The following is a 12,393-nucleotide window of genomic DNA, read 5'->3' as shown; positions in this document are numbered from 1 at the left end:
CAGAGGTCACATTTCCATCATCTGCCAAGCCACAGATTACTTGAAAGAGCTCTGGACGATCCATAGAGTCATGTGATTAGTTTATATATGAAACTTAATACCTAGAATTTCAAAAATATTTATTAATGAAAATGTAATGCAAAATATTGTCACTTAAAAAATGTTAGCACACCATATAAAATAATATTTGGCTAATCCAGGGATAATTCATACCTGATATTACCAGCATTTTTACAAGTTTTAATTAATTTTTGGGCTTTTTTTCCCTAGCCAAGTAAACTATTAATTTAAATAATTGATTGTAATAATGAAAAACCATGCATAGCACTGATTCCTTATTTCATGATAAATTTCAGCATTATATATCTTTAAACGTAGTATTATTATTGTTTTGCATTACATTTCTATTGCCTTTCTTCTTATCTTTTAATTACATTAGTATCATCATGATAGCAATCTTCATAATGGCGCTAATAAGCAAAATAGAAAGGTGTGATATTCAATAAAGAATAGTAAAAGTGGTGTCTGCCTTCTCTGCAAGTCAGAAAAAATCCCTCCATTTCCATTAAAATCACTTTACTATTTACCAAAAGCAGAGGAAAATTCTGGGGCTCATTGGTAATTTAGAAAAACATCAAATAGTATAGATGATCCCCTTTCCCTAAATACACTAGAAACTATCACTCTACTTTTGTATTAAAGTTCCTAAAACTGCCCCAAAGTTATTATTTTTCTCAATTACAGACTTCAAATTGTATAATATTAATGAGTATAAATACATTATAAACAAAGATAAAATTCAGGAATAAGACATGACTGACAATTTAAAATCTTCTAATAAATATTTAATCCAATATTACTTAACACCTAATTCCTCACAACAAACAAAACCATGATATGTAATTTTATATTTTTATAACCAAATGATTACTTAAAAACTCTTAGTATAAATCTATAATTGAAAGATAAATTATAAAATAGTTTAAAGATAAACTCATGCCTAAGAGCAAGAGTTATATTCTTATTTTGTAAAGAACATTTGGTCCTTTAGACTTGCAAAAAAGGAACTGAAACATTTTTCAACAGTGAAATTTCTCATTAATGACCTTGCCATTATTTTATTAATACTACAAACAGATAAATGCTCCATATTAAAAAATTCAAAAATATATTTTTGTTTACAAATTCATTTCATAAAAGTGAATGGGGAGCTAGTGTTTAATGCGGACAGAGTTTCAGTTTAGAAGGTGAAATATTTGGGAGATGGATGATGGTGAGAGTTGCACAACAGTGTGAATGTACTTAGTGTCACTGAACTGTACAGTTAAATATGGTTTAAATAGTATGTTTTAGATTATGTGACTTTTACCACAATTAAAAAAAATTGTTTTAAGTGAAAATTTGCCATTTTTCACAGTAATTTGGATTCTCCGGAGAGTAAATTTACCCATATTAATTATATATGTCCTGTCTCTGCACTGTACAATATGGTAGCTTCCAGCCACCTCTGGCTATTTAAAATTTAAATTAGTTAAAATTGAAAAAAATTAAAAATATCAATTTCTTCATAGTATTAACCTTTTGTCAAGAGTTCAGTAGTGACATGTGGTTGGTACCTACTATATTGTAGACATCAGTTTTATTGGATAATGCTTCCCTAGATTGTTATATACTAATTCAATATATGGGAGATGCTCTGATAATGGTAACACATGGAAAAATGAATCTACTTCCAGATGAATAATACTAAAAGGATAAACAAAATGATAATATACAATACCCAGAGTAGAAAAAAGGGGGAGAGAGATTAATGTGAATGAGACCTATACCTCTTTCCTCAATTCTATATAAAATTGAGTATAATTCAAGACTCAAATTAAGTTGAAAATTAAGCAAAAAGGGAAACAGAAAAATGGTTATGTTGTTAAATTAATTTTATTCCAAAATACACAGGAAGCTGCATAGTAATGGATAAAAAGCCAAAGATAGATTATGGTGAAGAATTCTGAGGTAATAAAGTTAGGGCAGAAGAAAACTAAAATGAATATTTCTTTCAAGGTCCATAAACTACCAAACAAGAGAATATTACTCTTCACTTGTGCCAACAGAAGTTAAATAAAAATAGATTATTTCAGTGATGCCTCATCAACTCTAGTTCACACAACAGAACATCATTATTTTTTTCCATCAGCGTCCCTGTGGTTATTTCCATCTTTCCTTCATTCTGTTTTCTTCTATTACTCTCCACTAGAAAATTCAAATTACCTTTTGAAAAAACTCTCCACCGTTTTGTTACAGTTATTTATTGCATTTATTTTGGCTTCTGTTTAAACATAATATCCAATTATAATTAGTACAGTAACAACTATATAAATTCAACAACATATTTCATCAGTTTTTGCTGCTGCTTTTTCATATCCCATACCATTTCCCTGTGTGCATTTTTCCTGTCAAGAAAGTCTCTGGGTTTTAAGTTCTCTTAGCTTTGTCCATATGCACATTTTTCTATTTTGCCCTCAGTCTTCAATAAAAGTTTTTTGTTTAACAATTCTCCCTCAGAACTTTGCAGATCTTTCACTATTGTCATCTAGCATCTATTGGCATCAGTTTGGATTTTCCTCTTTGGTGCTCTGTTGATTCCTCTGGTAGTTTTTTGGATTTTATCTATAGCCTCAGTTCACGTTTTGCAATTTTCAAATGACCTGTCCAATGAGAATTTACTTATATTTAACCTTCTTAGTACTTGGATGGCACTTTCCAACTAGGATCCACATCTTTCTTCAATTCAGTAACATATTCAATTATTGGCTCTTCAACTTTCATTTTTTTTAACGATTCTTCCATTTTCTTCTGAAATTCTTACTAGATACATTTGTAGTTTCCTATTCTTCCCTCCAAGTCTCTTTAACAGTTCTTTCAGATTTATTACTTTGTCTCTCTGTTTTACATGCTGGGTAGTTTCCTCAATAATATCCTGTAATTTTTAACAGTCTTTCCTTGTGCCCATATATTTGTTTCATTTATTTAGTTTACACTATCCATTGTACTTTTCAATTTTTTCATACCCAAGTTTAATAATTTTACATAAGAGTTATTAGTTTATGACTCTCATTATCCTTAACATACTTATTTTCACGTTTGATTTGGCTATATTACAAAAATAATCTCAATTGGAATGAATCCATGTTCTGTTGATTTTATTAGCATTAGAGTTCTTTGTGTGTTTGGAATTTTATTTCCCAAACTCTTTCAAAATAGAAGTTCTTTGTCTTTGTTTTTTTCTCCTTCTCTCTCTCCTACGCTCACCTTCTCTGTTCAATAGGTTTGTGAGTGATATAACTATCCTCTAGAGGTCCAATGCCATAATGATGATTCAGAATTATTAATCCACAGTGATACTCAGGATATCACAGATCCTATTCTAGGATGACAGATGGGTAGTTTGGTTCAGTCTCTGGTTGCTTTGTCTCAATCAGATCCCTAGACCAAAGCTTGCTATATGTCATAGTCCCAGAAAACAACTGACAGTCATTATTATCAGCCTCCTTTCCTGAGTGGGGAGGAACACCCCAGCCCATCCTCAATCACTGAGCAAGCTCTGACTCCATGACCTAAGCAGGGTAACACTGAGTCCCTTTACTCTGCCAATGCATGCTTGTACACCTAGCAAGCCTCTGGCGTCAGCCACCCTTACCGCTGTGCAAACCTAATCCATTTCCAGTCCACAGAAAAGTTTATTTTTCAGCTCAGCTCTGATGCTCTGCTTCTTATCTCTCATTGCTGTGTAATGGGGAAAGAAAGGCTGCATCAAAGTACAAGGTACTGTTATCTTGAGTGGAAATCCCAGCACAGAATTTTTTCTAACTTTACTAAAATTGAACTAGAAGATCGTGGGAAAATAAATCACTATGATGTGACAAAAAAGAGCAGTGAATTAGAAAGCAGAAGATGATAATAACTGCTAAGGCAGTCTATGTTATGAACAGTTCCAAGTGCTTTGCATGGATTATGTAGCTTTTATTTTCATTATATTCTTGTACTATTACTGCTCTTATAGTCCACAAAAAGAAAGAAAGAAAGAAAGAAAAGAACAGAGAGGCTATATAACTTTCTCAAGGTCACACAGCCAGTAAATGGTAGGTTTTGAACCCAGGGAGTCTAACTCCAGAGTCAGAATCTAAATTACCATACCATACTGCCTAGTCCCAGCTTTGCCCCAGAGTAGCTTTGTAATCCTGGGAATGTTATTTCACCTCTTTGTACCAAAGTTTTCTCTACTGTGAAATGAAATCATTACACTAGATGATTTCTCATCTATTTTTCCAAACTCTAGTTGTCTGATAAAATGAACTTACAGTTCTGGTTAGTTACCTATTTCAGAGTACCCTCTTAAATTGGGGGGAACATCTTTAAATTTATTTTAAAACAGTCTTTAATGAGCTATGTAACATTTTAAAAAGAAAACTTCATCACTTAAAATGTTCTATAGAAGGAGAGATAAGCAAACTGCAAATCAATCATGAGCCTGCAATTACAATATCAAGAGAACATCCATTCAGTAAGTTAGTATGAAATGTCTTGAACGTAAATATAAACTTAAAAGTATAGCTGTATGAGAAGACTTGGGTTCTCTAACTTGGGTTCTCTCTTGTCTCTAACCCAAACAACTTTTCTTGGGCCTTGGTTGCCTAGTGAGATAGTTGGATTTTGGAGGTCCCTTCTGTTTCTAACATTCTCTTTAGTCCACAAGTGAGAATCTATCAAAGTAGATCAGTGAAGGTATTATTTGTACAGACTACAAATATATGAAAAGGAAAAGCTACACTTATGCCATGAATGACAAGAATCCCTGGGTCAAGTTAGTTTCCTAATTTACCTTTCATAGGAAGAGTATGTCCATGGAATTTAGTTAGGAGTGTGGGCTCTAGTCAGATCGCCCGAGTTACTTTCTTTCTAAAGAGTTACTTAAACTCTCTGGCCCTAACTTCACCCATCTGTAAAATGAGAATAATCACAATTCCTATTTATTGTTATAACCAAATGAGATAACAAACTTTAACTGCTATGCCTAGCACATAGTAGGTGATCAGCAAGTGTCTGCATTTATTAACAGTAGTCATTTGAATAATTGAGGCTGTTTATAGAGTCTGCATTCCTAAATATCTATTAAAAACATAGGTTCACATCATCATGAAAAACTTAGATGCCTAAAGACAAAGGGGCATGATTGGGGGAACTTATTGCAATTTCTCTTACCCTAAAATCTCATACTCCATGTCTATACCTATTAGTTTGAAAGAGTGATGTTTTAATAGGTATTCAAAAAAAAAAGGTATTCATTCGGTATTGTTTGATGCTTTATATTTCAGGCAAATTAGAAATGGTTCTTGCCTTTACAGTAAAGGTTATCATCTAAAACCCATGTATAAATGGGAAAAGATGATGCAGCAAACAAGACACCTTAGCTTGCTGCTCACACATCTACACGCCCTGTAATCAGAATGCATTTGTCAGAAAAGAGACACTGCAAGAACAACAGTCACTGTTTCTTCAAAACCCCTGAATTGTCTTAAGACGTGGAGACGATACATAACCTCAGATGTTTTTACCAAAATTTATGTTTCTATGCTTTTGACTGAAATGGAGAAAACTAAGTTGAAATGTAGTGAATAAAGGAACAAAGAGAGAATGAATAGAAATATAATAGAAGATTCATTTTATGAACACATTGTATGCTCATTTTATGAACACATTGTATGCTCATTTTATGAACACACTGTATGCTCATTTTATGAACATTTTACGTAAATCTGGATCCATTTTTTCATAAAACAAAAAAAAAAAAAAACAGAGGAAAAATAAACAAAACCACTGACCCTGCCCAAATTGAAATCTTCTTAATTATATCTGCAATTGCTGTATGATACCTGTTTTAACCCCTTCTTGGGCCATAGCAGCATAAAATTCATAACATCTGGCATTTAATTTAAAATATTCAAACTGACTTAATTCAAACCCACTTTTGACTTGAAGAAACTACAAAATACTTTTAGTTCATGATAGCAGTGACCTATTTCAAAAAGGTTCAATAAGATTCGATGTTGGAAACTGCCTTGAAGACACAAATTGCTATAATTACCTTTGAAGATACATATCATTAAACTAAAATGAATGGCAATACACCAGCACAAAAATACCTAAACTATTCAGAGCACATTATTACAAAACAATAGAAAAATAATTTCCTTCACTCTTTCAACATAAGTAATTTGGACTATAGTTTCCACGTTTTATCTCTATAAGTGAAATCAAATAATATTTCCCTCTATTTAGACTATTAGTCTATTTTCAAAAGACAGATGTTATATATATATGTGTGTATATATATACATACACATATATGTGTATGTATATATATATACATACTCATTTTAAGTTACACTTAGCATTTTATTTTAAGGAAAATATATAAGCTGAGTAGTTTAAAAAAGAACTATTTTGATAAAATTTGAACAGAAATAAACATGATATGGTATTAAAAAATATTCACAGTATAGTTAAATTTCCAACTATTTCAAAGATATGTTTAGAACAGTCATTCTTAACATTCAGAACCTTTGGCTCTTTCCATAGTGGTACTGCAGTGATAGAAAAAATATATAGGATGTTCAGTTATTCATTCTGATTGCAGTTTTTAATGTAATTTGCCCTGTGCATCCCGAGTTCACCTTGTCAGAGAGTACTGCTTCCCCAAGGCTGCCCCAGGGTCCTGTTGACGGATTGCTCTAATGGCAGTTGGCGCTGTAAACAAGGCAGCTACTCCATGCTCCGCGAGCACACGGAAGTAAGCGCCAGCATCTGGTGTTCCCACAGGCTTCCCCTACAAGGAGATGCATTTAAAATGTCACTGGGTAAAATGTCTCATATTTCATTGACTGTTCAGTACCTACACATTTAACACAGCAATATTAACAAAATGGGGTTCTCAACATTGAAGCTATTTATCTTAGTTTTAAAATATTCCCATGTTCTATCATAAATAAAACAAACCAAATGCCCAGGCATCAGAGAGCCCATTTGCTCCAATACTGCATCCTAAAAGCTTTTCAAATTGCACTTTTCCTTTCATAAGTTTTGAAAGATAAAGGACTGGAAATATATATATATATATATATATATATCACATTCAAATTAATAACATAAAACAGTCTTGTATTTTCCAAGCAATTAAATACATTGTTTTGTCTGGCAGATTATATGAGAAATGTAGTTGCTATGAATTTCTAATATTAAACTTTTTCATGATAGCTATTAAAAGTGAAAATAGCAATTCTCAAAATATATGAGAAGACAGAAAAATCTGGAATCACAGTGATTTCTGAGCAATGACCTTTTCAATTAAATGTCTCACTCCAAGAAAAGCAATTTCTAAGAATTTTTTAAAAAATCCAATAAGGTATCTCAAAATATGTAGGTTTTCCACAGCCTCAAAATGACATTATGTATGTTCCATTCATAAAAATTTAACAATTTTTATAGACTATACAGTTCAAAATGACACAAAGCATTTTTTAACTGATGTTCCTGCAAAGTGGATAATGAGCATGGCATAAATAAATCAGTAATTCTGCAAAAACGCAAAGTGTCCCATAAAATCTATGTTGGCCCAACCATATCCCCTCGTTCCTCAATACATTCTCATCACTGGTACTTCTCCCTTTGTTTCTAAAGTCAGGTGTCTGGAATGTTAATATATATATATATAAAATATATATTTCACAGTCAAATCATTTTGGAAGGGGTTGGGGTAAACAGGTTTCCTATTTTGGACCATTTCTTGAGACTAAAAAGTGTTAAAGTACATCAGGAAATTCTAAGAGATGAGTGACTCTATGTAATATTTCCTAAACTTTGTCCACATCCCCCATCTGAGCATCCCATGGACCTTGTATTCTGGAAAACACACTTGGGAAACACTGAACTATGCTAACAAAAGGAAAGGGGAGGGGAGAAGAGAGGAGAGGAGAGGGGAGGGGAGGGGAGGGGAGAGGGGAGGGGAGGGGAGGGGAGAGGGGAGAGGGGAGGGGAGGGGAGAGGGGAGGGGAGGGGAGAGGGGAGAGGGGAGGGGAGGGGAGAGGAGAGAGGAGGGGAGGGGAGAGGGGAGGGGAGGGGAGGGGAGAGGGGAGGGGAGGGGAGGGGAGAGGGGAGGGGAGGGGAGGGGAGGGGAGGGGGGAGGGGAGGGGAGGGGAGGGGAGGGGAGAGGGGAGGGGAGGGGAGGGGAGGGGAGGGGGGAGGGGAGGGGAGGGGAGGGGGAGGGGAGGGGGAGGGGAGGGGAGAGGGGAGGGGAGGGGAGGGGAGGGGAGAGGGGAGGGGAGGGGAGAGGGGAGGGGAGGGGAGAGGGGAGGGGAGGGGAGAGGGGAGGGGAGGGGAGGGGAGGGGAGGGGAGGGGCAGGGAGGGGAGAGGGGAGGGGAGAGGGGAGGGGAGAGGGGAGGGGAGAGGGGAGGGGAGAGGGGAGGGGAGAGGGGAGGGGCAGGGAGGGGAGAGGGGAGGGGAGAGGGGAGGGCAGGGGCAGGGAGGGGAGAGGGGAGGGTCAGGGGAGAGGGGAGGGGAGGGGAGGGGAGGGAAGAAGGCAGGAAAGAAAAAATTTGCTAGAAGTCAACTCAGAGGTCTCCCCAAATAAAGAATAATAAAGGAGTGGATGACAATATGAGGCCAACCATAGCCATTTAATAATTTTGATTCACTATCCACTTCTAATTGGATCTTTGCTAGAGAACTATTTAGTTTTTACATTTATTTTTTTAATAGTTACCCTTAATATTCTTTAATGTAGTTATATTTTCCTTTTTTTACTACCTCTTTGTTATATTCTGTTGCTTCTTCTCATGCTCTTTTAATACCAAAGAAGATATTTGTTTCAACTAGAAATTCATTTTTATTATCACAACTATCCCAAAACACTTGATTTCAATTTATTTCATTACTATCCCATACAGGTCAACACATTGGCATAGTATAAAAAGCTGCCAGATACAGTATGGCAACTCATGTATATAATTTTTTTTTTCATGTATATAATTTAATGCACAAATTTTGAAGCCTTGAGCATACCAGCACTAACTGTATTATTTCTAACTAAGGGAGGTAAACATTTGACTTTTATTTCTTCAAATCTGTCTTAGGCACTGATCACCCTGTGCAGTAGACTGTGTCTTTGGAAACTTGACCTCACCCACGTAAAAATGATTTGTCAACTGACCTTACGCAATTGACTTGCCCTGTCAATGCTGCCATTTTCTTGACTGCTAAATAAGAATAAATCACTTTTCCAATATGATTCCGATAAGCTAAAAGCACTGAGGTAATATTTTAAGATGGTTTGACCTCTACTGAAGAAAGATATTTTATAGCCAAATAGAGTTGAATTCCACTGCAATGCCAGTGTCATGGGACAATGATAATATACTCACTAAAGAATGCTATTAGTGTCATAATGAAAATGCTATACCATAATGACTACCTACATGGAGGACACAATTTGATGTATGTTATAGTGCCTTCAAATTAATTGTATCTAATGATAATTAAACAATAGTTAATTAGAAATAATAGTTAACAACTGTACTATACTTTTTATAGATAATATAAAATTGTTACTGTTGCAATTCTGACCCTGCACCAAATTTCCAGCAATATTACATTTATTGAACATAAAAAATCAAAATAACATGTCATTACAATTAGGATACTAACGGAAGTGATGCATAAAAGCTCACAATGTTTTTTGTAAGTCAGTTGAATTAAGAAAGGTTCAATTGTTTTGTCTTTTATTGTCCATGCCCCAGAAGACCATTTGAGGCAATGAGTGATATTTCCTTATTTTGGAATTACGTTAATATTTATATATTTTATTTTTTATTTTCTTAAAACTTCTATTTGATCTCAAATTTTGATTAAAATATAAGTTATGATACATCAAAGAAATTATTGTTCCCCAAAACAGTCTGCTGATTAACACATACATTAGGCTCTGAATGATATAAACATCTCAGCAAGTATAATACAGCACAGAATAAGATCTTTCATCAGAAATGATTGCTTGCATGCAATCATAATACATTAAACAGTGCTAATATATTCATTAATTTAATAAATACTTATTGGTCATCTACTATGGTCTAGACACTTTTCTAAATTCTGGGAATAATTATTTGAACAAGCCAGGTAAGGTCCTGCTCTAAGGGAACTTACACTTTAGTAATTGGGTGTGTGTGTGTGTAGTAATATTATTAAAAATTACATAACAGGTGCTATAAACTATTTTGTGTCTAATAAAGGGAGAGACTACAGTGATAAACGTAGGACCCATATGTTCTCAGCATCTATCACCACTAGCAGCTTCAGAAAACTGAAGCAACGCCAGTAAGCCTCTTTCATTATGAACTCTAAATGCAGATGACGCAATGCCTTATTGATTTGATCGAACACTCTTCTCTCCTGCCCTCCTGCACATCATAGGCTCATGTGCACACACAGACATGCATGCACACATAAGCAATATGACTCCTTTATAATGCTTTTTAAAAGTAACCAGTAACACACTAAGTATGCTGAGCTGCTTGGAAAAAATGACACTGACTCCAGAACTTGCATATTCAGTAAGGGGCAATAGCCCCAAATCTATTCAATTTTAAAATAAGAAGATTCTAAGATTATAGGGATTTTTAACAAACAACATATACACCCAAAGCAGTAATGCAGGTAACTTAACATCTCTTTAAAACTCAATCGATGTCATTACCAGTTGCTTTGATTCCCTGCCTCTAAACTAAAGTCTACAGTGTTGATTGCTGCCCAGAAAACAAAGGCAGAAAGCAATCCCTAAATGGCAAAGCAGAGATTATGAGCTTTCAGCTGTTATAAATCATGACTTTTTAACATCAGAGATCTATAAAATATCAACTGCTTATATTTATATTGTGGTTTAGCATAGGTACAAAGCACAGAGAACATGACAGTTCTCTTCAGATACCAAATATCGTAAAATTAACCTTCACTTGTAATTGTCTGCCACTTACTGCTTCAATGTGTTAATGTTAATGGACCACAGATGTAAGTTCAGAGTTAGAAAACCAGGTAATGCCTAGACTTCCCACACAAGTTCCAGTGAGGTTAAGTTGTCAACACAGGAAAGTAGTGAAATACAACTTAAAACAAAGGTATATGTAAACATCAGAATTAAATTTTTGAGTAAAAAAAAATTGGCTTTATTATTAATCCTATGATTTCAGTTTATTCAAGGCTTGGGGGTCAACGGTACTTGTGATTTCTCAGATTTTGACATAAAATTTTTGAGTCAACTACAGTTTTTGCCTCTTTTTGTGGCAGGATTTGAAATATATTTGGTCTCTTTTTGAACACTACTTCTGAGAATGTCATGGAAGGCACGCTTTTACTATAGTTTTAAGGTGAAGACAGCAAAAATCCCTTATGGACTAGTTCTGAATTTCATTTCAGCATACAGGTGCAGCAGTGTCAGTTTATTTATTTAGGAAGAGTGATGAAATTGACAATAGCATTTGTTGAATTCCTACTACATGCCTGGTATCAAGGGATGCAAGTTTGGACATGCAACATCTAAACCTGAGACTTGTTAAAACATAAGCAATTTTCCAGGGTATATTATTTAGTGAAAAAAGTAAAATGTAGAATAGTGTGCATACCATTTGTACAGTGCTGTTTGTATACAAAAAGAAAAGACACTGCTTATATATGAATGAACTATTGTAAACAAGAGATTGATTGCTTCCAAGTGAGAGAAATTGGACAGCTGGGAACAGAGGGCAATGAGATTTGCACTCTTTACCCTTTTGTGAGTTTTGAAATATGCACCAAGTGCCTGCATAACCTTTTGTAAAGATGGGCTTTTTCTTTCCTGAAGTTCCTCTCTTGATAACTCACATTATCTTGTGCCAATTTTGAAAATATTACTGTTGCTTTAAAGCCAGATGGGATAATTGCCCTATGCCTTAAGACCCTCAGCCCTAAGAGTCTATGTTACTATAGCAGACTCCTTTTTGTTCGTTTGTATTGTTTTTTGTTGGTTTTTTTGTTTGTTTGTTTTGTTTTGTTTTGTTTTGTGAAAAGGAAAGTTTGCTTTATTTTGGCTGCTGGCAACCACGGGGGAGGGGGAAGGGCAGACTCCTATCCAAAGGCCAACTACCCCCTACTGACAACCAGTGGTAAAGAGCTTCTATAAGGAGTTTTTTTTTTTTTTTTTAAGTAGATCTTTATTGGAGTATAATTGCCTCGCAATGCTGTGTTAGTTTCCAGTAAAAACTTACCTATAAATACAAATTAATAACTAAAAATTTATATTGACTAACTCATTA

General features: G+C 34.8%; 1 protein-coding gene across 6 annotated transcripts in view; it reads right to left on the bottom strand.

Annotated features, from left to right (window-relative positions):
- ACSS3 (acyl-CoA synthetase short chain family member 3) overlaps positions 1-12,393 on the bottom strand; it is a 144,488-nt gene that overhangs the window by 49,072 nt on the left and 83,023 nt on the right. For all 6 annotated transcript variants that reach the window (XM_067697458.1, XM_067697463.1, XM_067697459.1 and 3 more), the window contains one exon: positions 6,729-6,880. In XM_067697458.1, coding sequence (XP_067553559.1) covers positions 6,729-6,880 — 152 coding nt within the window. The remainder of the gene's footprint in view (positions 1-6,728; positions 6,881-12,393) is intronic.

The sequence above is a fragment of the Pseudorca crassidens genome, chromosome 11, assembly GCF_039906515.1.
Source record: "Pseudorca crassidens isolate mPseCra1 chromosome 11, mPseCra1.hap1, whole genome shotgun sequence".
In the NCBI taxonomy this organism is placed as follows: Eukaryota; Metazoa; Chordata; class Mammalia; order Artiodactyla; family Delphinidae; genus Pseudorca; species Pseudorca crassidens.
Note: the sequence above shows the minus strand (reverse complement) of the source record. Positions and strands in the feature narration are given on the sequence as shown.